Here is a 20,946-nt window from a genome sequence, read left to right on the forward strand (position 1 = left end):
CCTTGTATAGAAGCATCTGCACAGATTTCAGTTTCTGAATTTTCCTTGCTTTCTCCAGTGCTGCCTACCAATGATACATGATTTGTTTCTCTGTTTATCTTTATAAGGGCATCAAAAGGGGATTTGGTGCCCTTTGCACTTCTACACTTGTTGCATTGCTTGTTGTCCAAGTTGCCATCTGTGGCTGGAGCGGCATATACAGAAATCAGGGCTTTGGCTGCTGCCAAGTCAATTAAGCTGCAAGCATTTTTCAGTCAGTACAAGAAATCCATCTGTCAGGTAGGGTGCCATTAAGATCTGAAATGATTATTCACCCACCCCCTTTTATTGTGCCTTCTTACTTTGAGAGACAGTGTGGTGTAGGGGTTACAGTGTCAAACTAAAACTGTGGAGATCTGGGTTAAAATCCCTGCTGAGCTATGATGCTCATTGGGTGCCCTTGGTCCAATAGTCAGTCCCTCACAACCTCACAGGATTGCTGCCACAGTAAAATGGGAGAGGGGACAACTGCATATGTTGCCCTGAGCTACTTTGAGGAAAAGGATTAAAAACATAAAGGCAAGGGTGTATTTGTTACCTTCTGGCTATCCAACATCCGACCCTCATATATTTCAGAAAACTCCACCCCTGTCTGCTTATGTAAGAATTCTTTTCCAGATCCCAGAAGTTTCTTGGAATGGAGACTTCTCAGGATTGACGTGCTCAGAATGCTGTGCTGGAGGGATGGCCACTTTGTCCATTCCCTCTTGCATCTTTTTTGCAATCTAGTCAGTCAGTGATAATGCAGTAACAACAGGCAGTTGTGTTTTCCCTCGACATGCTTGCTTAGCAGTCTGGTCACCATGTAAATGAGACAAAGATAGAGAAGTCATTCAAAGTAGTGTACATATTTCAGAAAATGACTGTGAACAAAAGTGGGGAGAAATGGTGAGCAGTAGGCAGTGGGGGGAGTGGAGGAAGCTTCCTCTTCCCTGTGAGTTGCCTGTGGTGTGGGGAGCTGCAGCCTGGCCCATGGAGGCAACTGCACAGAGGACGAGCAAGCAAAGGGAGGTGAGTCTCATGGGCCCCTGCCTATTTGTATCCTAATAACATCATCACTGTTGGCAGAGAGGATGGGTCTTTTCTTCTTGAGTCTGACAGGGTTTTTTTTTGGGGGGGGGGCAATTTAGGTACTGGAGTTAGAGAGCTGATTTTTCATTAGTTGCTCTATTTTTTTTTTAGATACTAAGAATTCTAATTACTCCATATAGATACTAATAATAGATGTATTTATTAATGCTTAGTTTTTAGTGGAATCTCTGCACTCCAGCCAGATGGCAATGCTTTCTAACACTCCCATTCAAAGCAATGAAATGCAGAAACAAGAGAGTGCTCATCAAAGGGAGGTAGCCCTGGATACATTATCTGAAATTGCCAACGTTTTTGATTTCCCAGATCTCAATCGTTTTCTCAGTGTAAGTATAATACTATAGAGTACTATATACTATAGTCCAGCTTTAAGATAAGCTTTTGCATATGTAGGCTGTGTCTCTGCCTATAGTCTAAAATTGCTTGTGTTTGTTAATTAGTGGTTGCAGAAATAAGGTTTTCACATTTGATTGTCTCCGATGAAAGGGAAGGAGGCATCTAAAAGCCTAAGAGCAGAGGTACAGAGGAAGGAAATAGCTTGGTGAAGATTTCCTTTGGAGGCTATATAGACAAATGAAACATTTCCCAAATATCAGTTATATGTTTCCCCATAGTCCTTTCATGCTGGTAAATTTGCAACTTGTTACATGAACATATGAATCTGCCTTATACTATGTGAGACCATTGGTCCATTAAGATCAATATTGTTCACTCTGACTGACAGTGGCTCTCCAGGGGCTCAGGGAGAGGTGTTTCACAACACCTACTACCTACTTGTTTTAACTGGAGATGCCAGGGATTGAACTTGGGACGTTCTGCATGCAAGCCAGATGCTGTTCCACTGAGCCATAGCCCGGCTTGCCATTCTGAATAGGTTTGCAAGTATATTTTCATTGGTATGAAGGAAAGAAATTAGTTTTCAAAGACAGTGACTGTCTTTTCGTTTTGTCAGCGTATTCTGCAAATTCTGTTGCCTGACCTTGCTGCCAAGGCCAGTCCTGCAGCTTCTATGATCATTCGGACAATATCAAAACAGCTAAATGTAAACCGCAGAGAGATCCTCATCAACAACTTCAAGTACATCTTCTCTCATTTAGTCTGCTTCTGTACTAAGGATGAGCTGGAGCGAGCACTACATTATCTCAAGGTAACATTTAGCTTTCTATATGACTGTTTGGATCAGTATTAGTGAACCTGGTGTGGTGGGGTTACGTTCAAGATCCACAGAACTTGCTGCAAGCACTCAGCAGCCTATTCATTGGCCACAGTGTACTTAAAATGCTATTGGTCTGGGATCCTCATTTATGTTATTAATTCACATCAGGATAACTCACCATCAAACAATACCTTTTGCTATTCCTGGCTCCATAAACAAAATCCCCGATTCCTCTTGGCTCTCTAAAAATAATTTCAAGGGTTTATGGTAAACAGGTAGGACTGTAGCTAGATCAGCCAGACCCTTCAGCCTTCCTTGCCGTTCTTATATTTATTTCAAAATTATTAGATATAAATGTGACCTTTGCACTAAGATCTTTTACTGATCGATGCTGAGGTCAGGCTTCCTGGAAAGCTGTTGTATTTCCGTTTAGCTGATCAATGTAATTGTTCCATTCCTAATAGTGCTTGACTCAGATCTAATTTTTTCTGCTATACTCTTTTTTTGTTGCTGTATTTTTGGCTTTTGTCAAATTAATTTTTTTCTCTCACTGATGTCTTACAGAATGAAACAGAAATAGAACTGGGCAGTCTATTGAGGCAGGACTATCAGGGACTGCATAATGAATTATTGCTACGCATAGGAGAACACTATCAGCAAGTCTTCAACGGCTTATCAATACTGGCTTCATTTGCATCTAATGATGACCCATATCAGGGACCTAAGGATATAATATCACCTGAGTTAATGGTAAGTAGTAGTGCTATTACTGTTTCCTTTGGGTTTCATACAGAGGAAGGAGATGTATTGTGTTTATATTTTGATATACAATAGAGATGAGGGGCATTTAGGGAAGGCTCTTTGGAGAGCAGATCTCAGGAATGGGTCAGCAGAGCTGATGAGTTGCTGGTCATATCTCACTTACTTTTAAACTTACTGGGTTGCCTGTTGCAGCACTCAAGCCACCAATGCTCCAGCCCCTGGCCTTGCCCAACGGGGGGGGGGGGGGGATGACAGCACATGGTGCTGCAATGTCACTTTTAGGTATCTGGAAATGATGTCATGCATTGTGTGATGCTGTAGGAATTCCTGTATCTCTATGGTTTTATCATAGAGAGTGGGGGGAATTCTTGGAATGTTGTGTGATGCCTGTTTTTTATATCCATGTGTGAAGTAATTTGATAAGATATTTACACATATTTTGTGATTTCAAATAAATCACCCTTGTTAAATGCCAAATTAAAGTTGACCAACAGGCTACGAGGTACTAGTTTCGGAAACTGCGGAGGTACTAGTTTCCGGAAACTGCGGGGCAAGGGCGGGCGTCTGATCGCGTTTCCGGTGGCATCCGGCGCCCACCCATGTCCCCTTGTGAAAAAGGTTTTTTTTCCCCCCAAGTCCCCGTGGTAGCGCACATGCACCCAACGGAGCATGCGCATTCGTAGTGTACACAAAAAAAGAAAACCAGTTCGCCGCGCCGCACGCTTCTTCATTGCGCGCGGGCATGTGTTGTGATCGACGCCTCTCCGTTACCACAGAACCTCCACAGGAGGTATGATCGCTTTACTGCGTGTTAGTTTGCCCCAGGGCAAACAGCCACGCTTCCCCCCCGCAGTTTCCTGCCCGTGTGACCGGGGCCATAGGATAGCTGTTCAGTTAACCTCAAGAAGTCACTTTATCAGAGTGACTATCTAGCTAAAAGCAGCCATGTTATCCAGTTTGTTACTGTCAGTATGAAGAGGGGGTGGGGGTGTTTTGACCTCAAACTGTCGCTTTGTAGTAGAGGGCAAAGAGAAGGCCTATAAGAGGTGAACTTGAATAGCAACATATTTTATAAAATAAAATATTAATGTTCTGAAGTGTTTCAACTATTTAGGCTGGTTACCTACAACCAAAACTGCTGGGCATCTTGGCTTTCTTCAACATGCAGCTGTTAAGTTCCAGTATTGGTATTGAAGATAAAAAGATGGTGAGTTAACCTTCTGTTCATGAGATAGAGAGGGCAGAAGTTGGGACTCTCAATATTCCAAGCTATTTTGTTATTCTTTGTCTTCAACAAATCAGGGTAAGATTAAATTAAAGATTAAATTAGTGACAAAATCCTTGAGCCATTGGTGCTTGTAGATGGTATGTGGTCAGTGTAAAAACCATAAGGGATCTGTGTGAAGGTCCATGTAGAAACCAAAGAGATCTCATGGAGTTCCACTGAATAATCATTTGATAGAAACCATAGCATTTTCAGTACAGAGTAAAAGGCTGCAATCATACAACTTAATTTATTTTAAAGGGTTTTTTCCTCTGTTGCAGGCTTTAAACAGTTTGATGGCTTTAATGAAGCTTATGGGTCCCAAACATATAAGTGCAGTGAGAGTGAAAATGATGACTACACTCCGGACTGGACTGAGATACAAAGATGACTTCCCAGAGTTGTGCTGCAAGTAAGAAAAGCATGCACTGAAAGAGTGATTTACTACTGTAGTCAGTGTGCTGTATTGTGCATTCTCATAAATCCCTACAGAGTCGAAATGACTGTAAATAAATCTGATACTGATATCTTGTGGTTGATTTAAAAGGTGTGTATACTGGGAAAGACGTTCTTCATGTTACCTGACTTCTTCCCTCTTTTTGTTCTCTTCATTTAGGACTTGGGACTGCTTTGTCCGCTCCTTGGACCAGGTTTATCTTGGCTCCCTTCTCAGTCATGTGATAGTAGCTCTCTTGCCTCTCATAAATGTTCAGCCGAAAGAAACTGCAGCAGTCTTCCATTTTCTTATAGTTGAGAACAGGTATTGTATTTAAAAGTTTTTAATGGGGTTTCCCAGATGGCTTTCAGGCACTCACAGTTGTAGAGTGAGCTGCAGTCACATTTGATGCATTATCTGAAAACAAAATCTACAAGTAAACCAAAATTTGGCCTAAGAAAAGCTGAATTCAATGACCTGTGTGTATTTTGCAGATTGAACAACTCTGTGTTAGATTGTAGATTTGCACAACTGATCCTGCAAATGTTACAGTTGCATCATTTTGATTCTGTTATGTGCAGAGGCAATGAGTGTCAAGGCTGTAAAACCACTGAGGTCTCATTTGGCCACATTTCTGGCTTGTGATACTTCTGGTTTTGTCCACATACTTTCAGTCACTGTCCACATACTTTCAATTATGTCTTTGCATCCATAAGGCTGAATACTTGCTTACCTAAATAAGGTGGTCTCTCTCTATATCACTTTTTAAGCTGAAAACTAAAAAAAAAAAACCCTCCACAACCAAAACTCTGCATTTGGGGCAGCAAAGTACTGTGTAACTCCATTTGAGACAGGAATTAAGGATTTGCCAAAACACACCTTGTTCTGCTTTAAGTTTAATTTCTAAGGCAAAGAATGCAATGACTGTTTTTATTTGGTGCATTTTCTTTCTGTGGTTATTACACAGAAGGCTGTGGTTATTACAGAGTTGTGGATGAAAAGCCAGGACTTTGTTACTAGTTGTTGTCTGAACACGTTATATTTGGTCCATTATATTTGGTTCATTTCAACACCAGTCAACACTTCCGTTGCTATCTAGTATTTCTACCTTATGGTTTCATTGTGTCTTTTATTTTTGGACCAATTGAAGTTTTATATTTCTTTGGATGTTTGTTTCATTTTGTATGTTTTAATTTCACTTTGTGACACTTATTTTATTATTGATCAGAGATGCAGTACAAGACTTTCTACATGAAATATATTTTCTACCTGAACACCCTATACTCAGAGAAATTCAAATAGTTCTTCAGGAATACAGAAAGGTATAGATTTACCTACATTCTGTATAATAAACTCTTTGAGGATGGAAATGGTGGGGCTGTATCCAGTGTAAATTTATGCTGACTGAAGTGTGTGTGTGTGGGGGTACAATTTTCAAAAACTTGCCTCTCTGGTGGTATACCTTTGCCCCCCCCCCCCCAGGCTATTCATGGGGGTCCCCCTATCCATTTCAGAGGGCCTTTGGGGATGCAGCAGGAGAAGGCAGGCTGTGAAGCTTCACTGACAAAAGTCACGTCTTACAATTGAAATTTTATATGGGATATAACCCGGGCTGTTCTGTATCTGTGATGCTCAAAGAAATGTGTGTGTGTAAATGTAAACACAGTGGGAAGTATCTTTCTAAACATTTCTCAGTCACCCTTTTGCCATAGTAAGAATACTATAAATAATGTGTACCTTGCTATGTGTGGCCAGTGGCAGCATTTATATTTTCAGGTGGGTAGCCAAGTTAGTCTGTATTAGAGTTTTAGTGTTTGATCACTGGATCATGTGCTGTATTTTTGCCCCCTTAGGAAACTTCGAGAAGTACAGACTTGCAGACAGCACTGCAGCTGTCCATGCGAGCCATTCAGCACGAGAATGTAGATGTTCGGATCCATGCTCTTACTAGTCTGAAGGAAACGTTATATAAAAACCAAGTATGTAAAAACAAGACTCAGAATCTGATGAGTAACAACTGAAAATGAATATAAATGCAGTTGAGATTCTGACTACAACTGCATCTGCCATTATACGTTCTGCAGTAATAGGTTGAATCTACAATACATTTTGCAATTTCCACTGATTTCCCTCTTCCAGCTGCAGGCCCCCCCTCACATCATCCCTCAGGGTGCTCTGTCCCCCAGTAGCAGCATTTTGTGAAGAGCAGTGGGCTGCAGTGGGAGGGCAGGAGGCATGAGAGGATCCAACCCAAACCATTTTTATGGCTAACAACAAATTAGATGAGATGGTTAACCTTTGTAATAGCATAATGCCCCTGGATCGACTATCTTAGAAAGCAGTTAAGCATCTGAGTGATGGGAGAATTATAAAAGGGTGGAGCTAGAAAGTGGGAAGGACAGTCATATGAAGAATGATATTTGGATATATACAGAGGGAGAGAATTTATTTAATTACTGTACTTATAGTCCACCTTTCTCACTATGAATTAGTGGATTACAAAGTGCGAAAGACAATAGAATAAAGAAAACGGTATAAGATATACAGCAACTGGTTTACTAATCTTAAAACAATGCAGCATTAACAAGATAATACATAAAATAAACAGTGCAATAGATTCCCTATTCCCTCCTGGCTAATCAATTTACTACAACCCTATTCTCTTTGTAAAAATGCCCTCCCTGAACAGTTCTGTTTTACCTAATCTGTAGAATGATAAAAAAAGTGGGAGTCTTCCTGAATACCTCAGGCAGGCCATTCATTCCACAAGGTAGAGGCCACAACGGAGAATGCCTGGGTTAGGACAGCTACTGCTGTCAACGTTGTACAGGCTGTGAAGATGGTGTGAGTAAGAAGTAAAGAAGCAGCGTAGGAAAAGAGTGACTCAGTTTTAATTAATTTATTTATTTTGGTGCTGTATTAAGAGTTTGTTAGTCTGTTTTGCTTTGTTCTTGTTGTGATACTAAATGTGGAAATATCCACATTATGTCTGCCTTTTCCAGCTATTTGAAGACTTTGTTTGGTATGAGAGCCAGTTTGGTGTAGTGGTTAAGTGCGCGGACTCTAATCTGGGAAAACCGGGTTTGACTTCTCACTCCTCCACTTGCAGCTGCTAGATGACCTTGGGCAAGCCATAGTTCTGCCAGAGCTGGTCTTTCAAGGGCAGTTCTTGAAAGAGCTCTCTCAGCCCCACCTACCTCACAGGGTGTCTGTTGTGGGGATAGAGATGTAAAATTTTCAGAAATTTTGAAGCTTGGAAAAAAACCCCAGTTTTTTCCCGGTTTTTTTCAGGGGGAAACGGAAATTTTTGGAAAAATTGAAGAAAATGCTACATTAGCACTCCTTTTTTGTTTTCCGGATTGAAAGTCATTCTGTTACTTTAGAAACATAAAATATGACTATGGACATTTTTACTTGGCATGAAATTATCACAACTAGCATATTTAAAATATAGTGTATCCAAACAATTATTACAAACAGAATACCCACCCACATGCAGAAACAAAACTGAAACCTTTTTCTTTTCTTGTGACAATAGCACCTCCTAAAGGAAGAAATGCATCTTGTTCTTCCATTGGAGCATTCAGTTTGTAACCTAGGACTTGCTTGTCCTCAGTGCACAGAAATTAGATCAATCTGATACCATACATATTTTTTAGAAATGATTTGGAAAATATTTGAACACCTTGTCTTAAAATATTTTATTCATCATGTTAAAATAAAATGTTCTATAATCAATTTTTTCTTTTCTTTTTTCAATTTTTCCAATTTTTTGGGAGAAAAACAAAAAAGGCTTCAGAAAAAACCCGTTCCCCCCACCCCCCGAATTTTTCTGGTTTTTCCCCAGGCCTTCACATCTCTATGTGGGGAGGGGAACGGAAAGGAGTTTGTAAGCCGCTCTGAGACTCCAAGTGAAGGGCAGGGTATAAATCCAATTTCCTCCTCCTCCTCGTCTTCTTCATCTTCTTCTTCGTGCAACCCATGAACCTTGACGATAGCAAAGGTGCCTTCTTGGTTTTAGAGTGTAGGGCAGAGGCTCCCACTGACACCTTCTCTGGTGACTATCAAGTATTTTTAGAAAGTGGGTGGGATCATATGGGCCTTTCCCCCAGTGAGGCTTCTGATTTTTAATAATGTTACTTTGGCAGCAACCACCACCACAGTACAAGTATCTTCACTATCACTGAAGGTAAGCTGCAGCAGCCATTTTGTGACTGGTTGTGCCTCCCATGGCAGTCATTTTGTGACAGCCATTTTTGGCTGTGTCCACCACGCTGTGTCAGTATTCCAAAGGTGGCCACAGACTCAAAAAGGTTGGGGACCCCTGGTGTAGGGTATGTAAAATGTTTATTTCTGAATGTAAAATAGCTACTTTGTGTTCATACAGCAGGGAAACTTTTGATTTTTATCAGAATAGCTCCCAGCAAGGAAGATTATCAGAGGTTTGAAAGTTCTCATTCATTTTATTCTTACTGTTCCTTCTCTTTCTTCCTTTTTCTTGTCAACATTGCTGAGAAAGGTGAGCCGTACTAGGTAAATTACATGATATTCAGTTACCTGTCACACAGTAAGGGAGCTTGTTGTTTCAGTGTCAGCTTGACAAGGGAAGAAAGATTTTATGTACTGTGTTTTCTCTCTCTCTCTCAGTCTTTTTAAAGTATCAGTTTCTTAATTCCACCTTAATGTGCATAAGTGTGCTTACAGAGTGATCAGTGGACAATAGAGAGCGTTCCCACAAACACTGTGTAACGCTAGTCAGTGTTGTGACTTGGTGTACTGTTGGCACTGATTTGGTGTGGTTGCAAGGGAGCTCCTCTAATATATAATGTGCTTTATACTGAGTCTGATAATTGGGCTATGTAACCCAGAACGCTCTAGTAGTAGGACCAGCAGCTTCTTCCAGGTCTTCAGGCAGAGGACTTTCTCTTCTTTACTATTTCAGATCTTTTACGTACTTTATTTATAGCCTGCTGTTCTTACTGAGACTCAAGGCAGATTATGAAATTTAAAAACTGTGTACCAGAGGCAATATCAGACATGACACATACATTATTCAAAAAAGGAGTACACCTAAAAATGCAGCAAGATTGTATAATTTATTTATTTATTTTTGACATTTTTACCCCGCCCTCCCCGCGAGTGGGCTCAGGGCGGCTTACAAGGGGCAGAGCCCATGTAAAACATAATAAAAGCAATAAAACCATTAAATGACACAGATAAAAATAGTGCTCCATGAAAACAGGATGGTCCCTGAATAAATCTCATGATGGTAACAGTCAGTTCTTTGGGGGTGATCTTGTCCTGTAGTTGGTCCCAAGTAAGTCCGGTGGTACAATAAGTGCAATAAACTACAGCCCTATTCTATTTATGAAAGAGCCTTCCCGATCATTGCCATTTTATTACAGCCTTTGTAAAAATGGCCTCCTGAACAACTCCATTTTACACATCCTACAGAATAATAGAATTGAGAGCCTTCTTGACCTCTGGTAGACAATTCTGCTTAGTACAAGCTACAACAGATGATACATGGGAAGCCAGGTTCCCTGGTTTGCACCTGAGACCTTATATATGCAAAGAATATCTCTTCTTTCTCCTCCCTCTGTAGGGATGGCAGCCTCCAGGTGGGACCTAGGGATCCCCTGAAATTTCAGCTACTTTCCAGACTATGGAGATCAATTCTCCTGGAGAAAATAGATGCTTTGGAGGGTTGACTCTATGGCATTTTACCCCACTAAGGTTCTTGTCCTCCTCAAGTTCTATCCCCAAATCTCCAGGAGTTTCCCAGCCTGGATCTGACAATCCTACCCCCCCCCCCCCGATCCCCTGGTGGTAGCCAGGGCGGACCTGGTAACCCTACTCTGATGTTCTACTGAGGCTTTTCTGCACTGTTTTTCTCCACAATATCTAGTAGAACTTAATGTCCTGTCGTTGTGATATTAGGCATCTTACCTGCTCCATGCTGCTAGTTTTCATTAATGATTAGGAACAGGGAAACGTAGAACACCATGATGTTACAGTTTAAAGTGCGCTAGAAGTAATGGATGGGAAAACAGAAACTAGAAGTATGGCATCTATTTTGGACAGCCAGACTAATTTTCTGCAATGTCTGGTTTAGTCCTAAATGAGGGACTTGTTTCTGCTTTGTTTCTGTTTCATTGGGATGTTGCATCACTTGAAAGACATAAAAATGGGAAAGTATTGTAAGAGAAAGAGTGCATCTATAATTTATTTCTGTTCTCCCCTTCCCCTTTTCTTAGGAGTCACTGATAAAATATGCAACAGCCAGTGAAACTGTTGAGCCAGTTATATCTCAGCTGGTGACTGTCCTTCTAATTGGCTGCCAGGATGTAAACTCTCAGGCACGGCTGCTTTGTGGGGAATGCTTAGGTGAACTGGGAGCTGTGGATCCAGGTCGGCTGGACTTTTCAACAAGGGACAACCAAGGGAAAGGCTTTAGGTTTGTGGTAAGGAGAAATAACGTTGAAATTTTTCATACCATACCATATCCCTTTATCAAGGTAATCAGAAATTAAAATCTACTTATTTAGTAAAAATCCATGTCCTGTTTATTTCAGTGGGCACTTGTATGAATATGTTTCAGTTGCACGTGTAAGTACATCATGGTAATAAAGGGATTGCATTGATTGACATATGTGTGGGAGACTTTCTTAGATGAGAGGGGTTTTTACCTTCTTCCTAGGCCTTTCATATGGGGAAGGGGGCATCCACTGTGTTCTTTGTAAGCCATGCAATCTTTAATACAGCCCACAAGCCATACAGAAGCAGACGAAGCAACCTTAATAAACTAAAAACTTTGTAAGCCTTTTTCCTAACTTCCTCCTGGGCTGGGCAGTGTCAGAAGTAGGTCTTAGCTATTACTTTTCCTGACTTTGACGCAAAGCACCATCACTCTCATTAAAACTCGTAGTGCCTTTTGGTGCCTTTTGAGAATGCCATTTCTATCAATTTATTTAATTGTAGCTTGATACTAGACTTTAGTAGCATCAGAACTGTGAGGATATTAACAAAAGTAATCATCTAAGAAATCTTCCTTCCTTTTTTTCAAGACTGGTGTTGAAGATCCATATTTTGCCTATGGATTGTTAATGGAGTTGACAAGAGCCTTCTTGGCTTATGCTGACAATGTTCGAGCTCAAGATTCCGCTTCATATGCTATTCAGGCAAGGGAATTTTGCTTTATTTGTAAAATCTATTAGTTGTCTTTCTGTTTAAAAAAAACACCCCGTATGTGTAAATAAAATTATTTCATAACTTCAAATGGTGGTGCCCATACTGTGGGTTGGGACCCAGAAGTGGGCCACAGCTGCCTTGCAGGTGGGCTGCAAGGCTAGGAGGGAGGTGAACTGGGAGGAGAGACTCACTAGGAAGCTTGATAGCAAATTTGATTTGCTCTGCATAATTTGCAAAATGAGCATGAAATACAGCCTGTTGCTCAGTATTGCTGTATACTTAAAAACTCTAAACATGAAAAATGAAGTATAAATGTGTTTAGTGTTAACTGATGTGACTTTCTTGTGTTTTATGTGGAGGCAGGGAAAAGAGTGTCAAATGACTTTGCACGTGTGTCCCAAAAAGTTCAATCAGTTTTTAGATGCTGATCCCACTTCAAAACATGTGAAAGCCACTGCCTTAAAACAATTGCAAGGACAATAAAAAGGCAACACTTTGGATTCAAAACCATTAAAAAAGTACAACTGGCATATGGGACTTTTGGTTGTTTGGAGCACTTCATGTACATTAATACAGTAGTGCACTAAAACAGTAATCCTCAAAACATCATGAAAAATAGGCCTTTGTTATACCCATATTGCAGAAGGGGGCTGAGGCTAGAGAAAATGGGTGCTGTAAAGGCCCCTTGGTGAATTCATGTCAGAGATGATATTTCCTGGATTACAGGTGACTCACTCTTTTAACCACAGCACTGCACCAGTTTACAAAAGAAAGTAAAGTCTCTGTTTGCTGTCTGAAATGTTAGCATGATTGTCCTACTGTATATTGAAATTAATTTTAGCATATAGTTTCATCAGAATACCCATTTGCACAGAATGATACAGTTCATGCATAAACACTTATCTATTAAAAATAAGGTAAATTTGTTTAACTTTATTTGAAAAATAAGAAGTTTTTAAAAAATATAAAACATATAATACCATCTATACTCTAACAATAGGGGCTTTTCTATTTAAAATGTTCCCCTCCCCCCAGGAATATTTTCTGATGGATACAGAACAAACGTGTTCATGGTCAAACCTTCTTCTTTTTTTAAAGGAGTTGCTCTCTATTTATGATTGTAGAGAAACCGCCACTGACTGTCCAGGTTCCAAACTCTGGAAGATGTTTCCTGATCATGTTCAGGAAATACTAGAACCACATTTAAAAACACGGTAGGCAATATTGTAATGTATATTCACAGCTAAGCAACTGAAAATGAAAGGAATCCATGAAAATGTAAATGACTGTAAAGGTCAGCGATTACCTATCCCTCCCCTACCATCTCATATAAGAGGTAAAACAAATCAGTGGACCAGAGATAAGCATATGCAGGTTTTCAGAATAATGCTGATATGATCACCTTTATATATATAGCTGTAAGCTGTGTTATGTATAAGTGGGAGGTCTGTGAGGAATAATGAGACGATCATTAGGGAATTCCTTTTGTAACACAGTAGTGCAAGTCTGCAACACTGTTGCTATTTGGGACTTGATGTGTAGCTTCTAGCTTACTGATCCTGGAGCCCAGAGGCTAATGTGGTAGTGCAGTTGCTCTGATTGCCGAGCTTCGAGACTAAACGAGCAGGAAGCTGTTTGTTTAGTTCTAAACTAGAGTAGTAAAACATAAGGAGGGAGGTACTTTTACCTCCTTGTGTTCTATGGGAGAGTTGAGTGGGGTAGGAAATTGAGGTTGAAATGCATCCCTCATGGTATGAATTCTCGAACACTAATTTTACTTCCCTCCCCACCATTCTGAAAATATAAATCATTAGGGCAGGATCTGATTCTGATGTCTCCCCTCACATAAACTCTTTTAGCTCCATAGTGATCCCATTTAAAAGCTTAACACCTCTTGGATTGGGAGTACTGTTGGAGTATTAACAGAAAGGAATACATGTTGCAGAGTGTGCATCCCTCAACCATAATCTCTCACTTCCTGTCTCTGCAGGCTGTTACAATTTCAAGCAGGCCCCTATGTCCCCCCCCCCCCACCCCTTTAATGTGCCTGTTTGACTTGCTAGGTGTAATACAACTAATATATCTGCATTTCCCCCCCTAAAGATAAATCTTCAGGATTTGAAAAGTCATGCCATTGATATTAGAAGATTAGTGGTTTGCTGACCTTTCTCTTTTCTTAAGGTAGTAATGCCCATTAACCAGCTTTGGAAATTACATTTACAGATACAAGAGTTATCAGAAGGTTGTTAACTGGTCCAAGGTGAAGAAACCAATTTATTTAAGTAAACTAGGCAAAAACTTTGCAGAATGGTCAGCAACATGGGCTGGTTACCTTATCACAAAGGTAAGAGTAATAAGAATATACTCCAGTGGATGCACTTTGTAATGTTATTTGTCTTTGGTGTGCTGAACAGGTGCCTGGAGATGGTAGTGGGCTGGGTGGGAATGAGTGAATCGATGCTTAGTCCATAAAGATTAGTTGGGAGTTCTTTATATTAAAAAGGTAAAGGTTCCCTTGCTCGAAAGCCAGTCGAATCCGACTCTAGGGTTGCGGTGCTCATCCCCGTTTCAAAGCCAAAGAGCTAGCGCTGTCTGAAGACATTTCCGTGGTCATCTGGCCAGCATGACTAAACACCAAGGTGCACGGAACGCTGTTACCTTCCCACTGAAGTAGTCTACTTGCAATTTCTTGCTTTCAAACTGCTAGGTTGGCAGGAGCTGGAACTAGAGACGGGAGCGCACTCCGTCATGCGGCACACTTGGGTCTCGAACTGCTGAACTACCGACCTTCCACAGCCTGCAATTCAGCGTCTTAACCACTTGAGCCACCACAGCTTTATATTAGGATGGTGGATTATTGCCTGTTCTGGGATGGGATGGCATTTCTCCTGAGGTAGCAATTCTGAAACTAGGAGTGCTTTGAGGTGCAACCTTAGCTTTAGCTGTCCAGGTTCCTAGAAGTGCTTTCAGCCAACTCCAGCTGCATCTTTTGAAAAACTACTACAGTTATGCATGCTTTGCTTACCTCAACTCCTGATTAATGCACTTCAAGTGAAGATGTGCTTGAAGAACTCTTGGAAACTAGTGCTTGTCCAAAACACAGAGCCAAGGGTGTTAACAGGTTCATGGCATATTAGTTACATTATTCCTATACTACTAGTGCAGCTGAGTTGTAACCTCCCAAGCCTGATGACATCTCAGCTTTGGACCAGCAACAGTAGAATGATGGAATTCTGCTTAGGATTGCACTGTAAAAGTGCATTTTGTGTCCTGAATCAATTTGTAGTGCTGACTGTATCTTTTAAAGCCTCATACTATCTGTGTCCAGAGTATCTGAATGACTTATTTTTCCCATATGAATCTGCCTCTGCACTGGGATTTGCTACAGGTTCTTCTGATGAGAGGTGGGGCATTCTCAGAGGTACTGCCATGCAACTCCCATTCTTTGGGCACCTTCTTTGTGCTGAGACTAGGGTTGCCAACTGATTTCCAGACGACAGAGATCAGTTCACCTGAAGAAAATGGCCACCTTGGAAGGTGGACTCTATGGCAGTCTATCCAATTGAAGTCCCATCCCTCCCCAAACCCCACCCTCCTCAGGCTCCACCCCAGAATCTCCAGGTATTTCCCAATTCGGAGCTGGCAACTTTAGCCGAGATGCTTAATTGTTCTGTTCTGCTCTTAAATTGTATATATTATCCCTGTATTGTTGGTTCCCCCTTACTGATGTTAAGATGGAAATTGTTGTTACAGGTTTTTAGTTTTTAAGACTTAAATTGCTGTTGAATATTTTTAGCTGCTGCTGCTGCCTTCTTTGAATTAAATTAGTTAACCTTTTTAATGTTTATAAGGAGGCTCGAATGCTAAGAAAAGCAAGGTATGCATATTTTAAATGAAATAAATACATTTTTTTTCAACAACTATGTAAGCTTTGCACATGCCAAAAAAATGTATACTGAAAATACAGTTTTTGTTACAGGTGCGACACGATCTTGCCAGTAAGGTTTTCAATTGCTGCAGCATTATGATGAAGAATGACTTCAAAGTGACCATCTATCTTCTTCCTCATATTCTTGTTTATGTTCTTTTGGGATGCAGTCAGGAGGATCAGCAAGAAGTGAGACCCTGTTGTGTATATATGTATAAAAAACACTTAAAATGTATCCCCATGAAAGTCAGTAGACATCCTCCAGAATGTGTGAATGGCTTTCCTCAGTTTATGCTTTAGTTTCCCAGACATTTCATCTATGACTTATGCTACAGGAAAAGCAATCTAGCTAGCGATATGTCTACCTGCAAAACCAAACATTTGAGTTTTGGAAATGTACCTTTTGTGCTGAGCCTTTTGCTAACAACTGCAGCCTGCGTGCTCTCTCACTTTAAATTTTTGAGTGGTACATGTAAGCATCTGTATGATTCTTTTGTGTCAGCAATCTGTTTGCAGGTGTCTTTTTGGGAGTGTAGGTGGGATTATTTAATTTTTTGTTTATTTAGAAAATTATGCATTGCTTTTTGACTAACCATGGCTAGAAATAATGTCGTTGTACTTAACAAACATTTACAAAGTAAAAACTCACCACTATCACCACCATATGCAGCAAAGAACAAGCAGCAGCATATAAGTAACCTCTAAGAGCTATAGATCAATGGCAAGTCCAAAAAGTGTTACAGTCATCTCAAAAGGACCTGTTGAGTGGCTCTTGTATATTTCTGATGTGAGGGTTTGTGGGAAGAGTTGCATCATTCTTGGCATCCTGTATTCTAAAATCTTCCCATGGGTCTTATGGTCTTTCTGTATATGATATTTATTTTCTGAGCAACAGTTCCTTTATTTTGGCTTTATTCCCGTCGTGCTCAGTGCCGGCACTGAATCCAGTAGAAGCTGAACTACCTAGTATTGTATTGCTTTATCAGCTATTTGGTTGGTTTACACAGTAAAAGGGGCGGGGATGTGGCTGAGTTTCCTTGGCTGCACACATCATGTATTCACAGCTTATTTCCTGCTAGTTGAGGTTACCTGTGGTTCAGGAGAACTGGCATTCAGCGTATCTGTGTGTCAAGTTGTCTTACACTCTGTGCTTTCCTTTTCCAGTAGTTTTCATCTTTCTACATTGTTTGAACATTTAATATTTCCAGTAAAATATATATTTAAAAAATTTAAATTACATTATCCAGATTTATGCAGAAATCATGGCTGTTCTGAAAAACGATGACACTGGTGCAAGGCGATGTGAGGACAGTGCTTCGGATCTGAGTCATTTAAGCACACAGACAATATTCTCCATGCTTGATCATCTAACACAGTGGGCTAGATACAAATTCCAAAAGCTTAGTGCTGAGAAAGCTGCTAACAAATCAAATAAAGACAGCGTGGAGCTGCGAGGTTGGTGATACTGTCTTGTTTCTGTTACTTGAAATGCTAGTTTTGGGGGCCTCTGAGGAGGGCAGAAAGGCAGGGTATGAATTTTGTAAGTAAGAAAATGAATCTTGATGTGTCCATCTAAACTAGGCTTTAGAAACCAATCCCCAATACAAGCTGCTGCATATGATAAAACAATATTTACACCTCCCAGGATATTGATTATACAAGTTATTTAGTTATTTACTTCATTTATACCCCACCTTTTGCCCCAAGGATGTCTAAAAGTGGCTTTTCATTGCTTCCCTCTCCTCCATTTTATCTTCACAACAACCCTGTGAGGTAGGTGAGGCTGAGCATGTGTGACTAGCCCCCAGGTTAATTAATTTACAGATACTTAGTTAAATTGTTCAGCACTAAGGCGACATATACTGGTTATGATCTTTATAATTAAAGTTAATAATTGATTTTTGCCTTTTTAAGATGCTAATGGTGAATGTTGATTCTTAAAAAAGGACATAATTTTGAATAGAGACATAATTTTGAATCCTTATGTCTTTTCTCCATTATTAGTTTATTCAGGTTTCCTATATAATATTGCTTTAAAAAAAACCCTCCAAAATTATATAGTAAACTCCTTTAGCTGACTTGTTTTTGGGGCAGCATTTGTATCATTCACCTTCCTTCCTTCCTGCCGACAATAAGTGTGTACTGTGTGAGCTTTTTCTGTAGCTCACTTTCTGCCCTTCTCTACTTCCAGCCTCTTCCCGCACTACTTAAGAACATAAGAGACGCCAATGTTGGATCAGGCCAAAGGCCTATCCAGTCCAACACTCTGTATCACACAGTGGCCAGAAATACCAGTGCCATCAGGAGGTCCACCAGTGGGGCCAGGACATTAGAAGCCCTTCCACTATTGATCTCCCTCCCCCCCAAGCACCAAGAAGACAGAGCATCACTTGCCCCAGAGTCCCTATCTATACCTTGTGGCTAATAGCCACTGATGGACCTCTGCTCCATATGCTTATCTAATTCCCTTTTGAACTTAGTCTTCCCTTAAGTCCCCGTGCTTCTGTTTACTGCTTTCCATGGTTTTCCTGTCCCTTAGGGCCTGTTCTGACTAAGATTTTTGGTATTCCTCAGTTGTCAACATAATTGTTTGAACTGGATTGCTTAAATTTTGTTTGTGATGATTTCATTGCTCAGTAGTTAGAATGTTCATGAGTATGCTATGAGACTTCATTGCCACAAAATTCCTTAGCTGATTACATCACAGATTACTTGTAACAATATATAAATTTAATTTTGATGTCTTAAACACTATTTTTAATTGCACACATCCAGAACTGTTTTTATTCCGTAGCACCAAGTGAAGAATATGGAGAATATCAAAGTGTGGTCCGCTTTCTTGACCTCATACCTCAGGACACACTAGCTGCTGCTTCCTTTCGCTCCAAAGCATATACACGAGCAGTAATGCACTTTGAATCATTCATTATGGAAAAGAAACAAAACATTCAAGAACACCTTGGATTTTTGCAGGTACTTTTTTTTTGTTATATTATAGAACAATTACTGAATGCTTAGTTAAGTTGCTTTATGACAAAACTTGAGTCCAGTTCATCAGATACTGATGAAGAGTGCATACAGACGAAAGCTTATACCCAGAATTAAACTTCGTTGGTCTTGAAGGTGCCACTGGACTCAAACTTTGTTCTGTTGCTTCAGACCAACATGTGTAGTAGGAAGAGTTGCTGTAGTTCGCTACAAAAGTGACCAGTTTCAGTTTTTTTCGTAATAGTAAAAGTGCTTAAATTTCTTTCACATGAAAATAACTTAATAAAGACTATGCCATTGTTTGCATGACAGGCAAGATATTCTAGGTGGAGGGGAGTTAATTATATTTTATGTATTCATAAGATCTGTATATAGACAGAAGCATTTGACTTGTTAAACTACTTTGTTAATACACTGATGAACATTTTCTAGCAAAGAAAATGGGTGATTAAAATGTGGCATTGACTGCCAGAGGATGTAGTGATGGACATAGGAATAAACAGCTTTGGAAAGGGTTTAGGTAGATTCATGGAGAATAGGTCTGTCAGTGGCTACTAGCCATGGGGACTGAGGGGAACCTCTACTTTCAGAGGCACTAAACCTCTGAATCCCAGAGTCAGTAAGCAACATCAGGGGAAGGCCTCGGCCTCTATGCCCTGTCGTTGGCCATCCAGAGGAACTGGTTGGCTACTGTGTGAGACAGGATGCTGCTCTAAGATGGACCCTTGGTCTGATACAGCAGGGCTCTACTTATGTTCTTATGTATTCTCCCATCCTAGAGCAAGTTAGTTTTCCCACCTTGTTGTAGTTAGCAGGGCTGTACTGATGATCCTGCAGAGTCTTTCTCTTTCCATTGGGTGGCAGATCCCCCCAGTGTATGCTGTCCTCGCCGCTCAGAAGCAGTACTTCTCCAGGGCTCTGCTCTTTTCTCCATTTGCCACTTATTCTTCAAGGGGAAAAAACTTTACAGGCCCCGGTCACACGGCAAAGTTGCCGCAGGAGAGGCACGGATGGTGGGTGGATTATCCGGACGCGATCACACCCCAACATCTGGGAAGTGGAGCGTACCCGTGGCTTACCGCTGACAATGCGAGTTAAAAAACTAGTACCTCCAAGGTACTAATAAACGTTTGCCACGGGCTGCCTCCAGACTCCCGTGGTGTGATCGCGTCGGCCCACGGCATTCCCCTCCGGTCCCTCGTTTACCCACCAGCGCCGAGGGAAGGACCTGTGGTGTGCCGCCGGCGCGTCTGATCGCGTAATCGCGGATCAACTGCGCCGGGGCAATTAGCCATGCCTTCCCCCCTGCGATATCTGGCCCGTGGGACCGGGGCCTTAGTATGACAAAGAAGGTGGCTAAATGATTGTCTTCACTGGAGCTCTCTTGAGTTTATTACTTAGTAATAAGGGTACACCATTTGGGTATTACCTAGGATAATTCTTCAGAGTTTTTAGTTGAGATTGAATGAAAATACATGGAATCAGTGATTATTTCTAATGGTAATGTTTTCCCTGTTCATACAAAGAAATTGTATGCTGCTATGCATGAGCCAGATGGAGTAGAAGGAGTAAGTGCAATACGGAAGGCAGAGCCATCACTCAAGGAACAGATCCTTGAACATGAAAGCATTGGTTTGCTGAGAGATGCCACAGCTTGCTATGACAGAGCAATTCAGCTGGAGCCTGACCAGGTAAAATAAAATAGTATACAATATAACAAGAAAGTAAAGAACACGTTGCTGCATCCCAGAAGGCTAAATGTGGCTCCTGGTTTGAGGAAAAAATGGTACTCCTCCATTTATATGGGAAAAAAATAAATGCATGAAGTTATGGACATAGGGATTAACTTGCTTATCCCAGTGTCTGAAATGACATTTCTCAAATGTGTTCTAGAGTGCATTCTATTTGCCCTGTCATGTAGAGCTCAGTGATTGCCACTGTCTGCATATCTCCGCTGTGTGCTTTCTTCCTTGACAATATCGGAGTGATGGAATACTGGAAGAGTAGGCAAAATGGTTGAGTCATAATCTTGGGATTCTTTGAAGAGCCTTTATTTTGCTCTTAACCAAAATATTTGGTTTATTATGTAACAT

The 20,946-nt window shown here is 40.7% G+C and overlaps 1 protein-coding gene across 1 annotated transcript in view; it reads left to right on the forward strand.

Moving 5' to 3' along the window:
• The window catches only part of ATR (ATR serine/threonine kinase), a 58,622-nt gene that overhangs the window by 14,308 nt on the left and 23,368 nt on the right, over positions 1 to 20,946 (forward strand). The window contains exons 13-29 of the mRNA XM_015413474.1: positions 108 to 279; positions 1,284 to 1,454; positions 2,081 to 2,275; positions 2,849 to 3,034; positions 4,161 to 4,253; positions 4,592 to 4,722; positions 4,927 to 5,070; positions 5,975 to 6,068; positions 6,600 to 6,725; positions 11,004 to 11,210; positions 11,814 to 11,927; positions 13,036 to 13,151; positions 14,161 to 14,281; positions 15,917 to 16,054; positions 17,113 to 17,320; positions 18,660 to 18,838; positions 20,380 to 20,544. Coding sequence (XP_015268960.1) covers positions 108 to 279; positions 1,284 to 1,454; positions 2,081 to 2,275; positions 2,849 to 3,034; positions 4,161 to 4,253; positions 4,592 to 4,722; positions 4,927 to 5,070; positions 5,975 to 6,068; positions 6,600 to 6,725; positions 11,004 to 11,210; positions 11,814 to 11,927; positions 13,036 to 13,151; positions 14,161 to 14,281; positions 15,917 to 16,054; positions 17,113 to 17,320; positions 18,660 to 18,838; positions 20,380 to 20,544 — 2,560 coding nt within the window. The remainder of the gene's footprint in view (positions 1 to 107; positions 280 to 1,283; positions 1,455 to 2,080; positions 2,276 to 2,848; positions 3,035 to 4,160; positions 4,254 to 4,591; positions 4,723 to 4,926; positions 5,071 to 5,974; positions 6,069 to 6,599; positions 6,726 to 11,003; positions 11,211 to 11,813; positions 11,928 to 13,035; positions 13,152 to 14,160; positions 14,282 to 15,916; positions 16,055 to 17,112; positions 17,321 to 18,659; positions 18,839 to 20,379; positions 20,545 to 20,946) is intronic.

The sequence above is a fragment of the Gekko japonicus genome, unplaced genomic scaffold (genome assembly GCF_001447785.1).
Source record: "Gekko japonicus isolate JY-2015 unplaced genomic scaffold, Gekko_japonicus_V1.1 scaffold155, whole genome shotgun sequence".
In the NCBI taxonomy this organism is placed as follows: Eukaryota; Metazoa; Chordata; class Lepidosauria; order Squamata; family Gekkonidae; genus Gekko; species Gekko japonicus.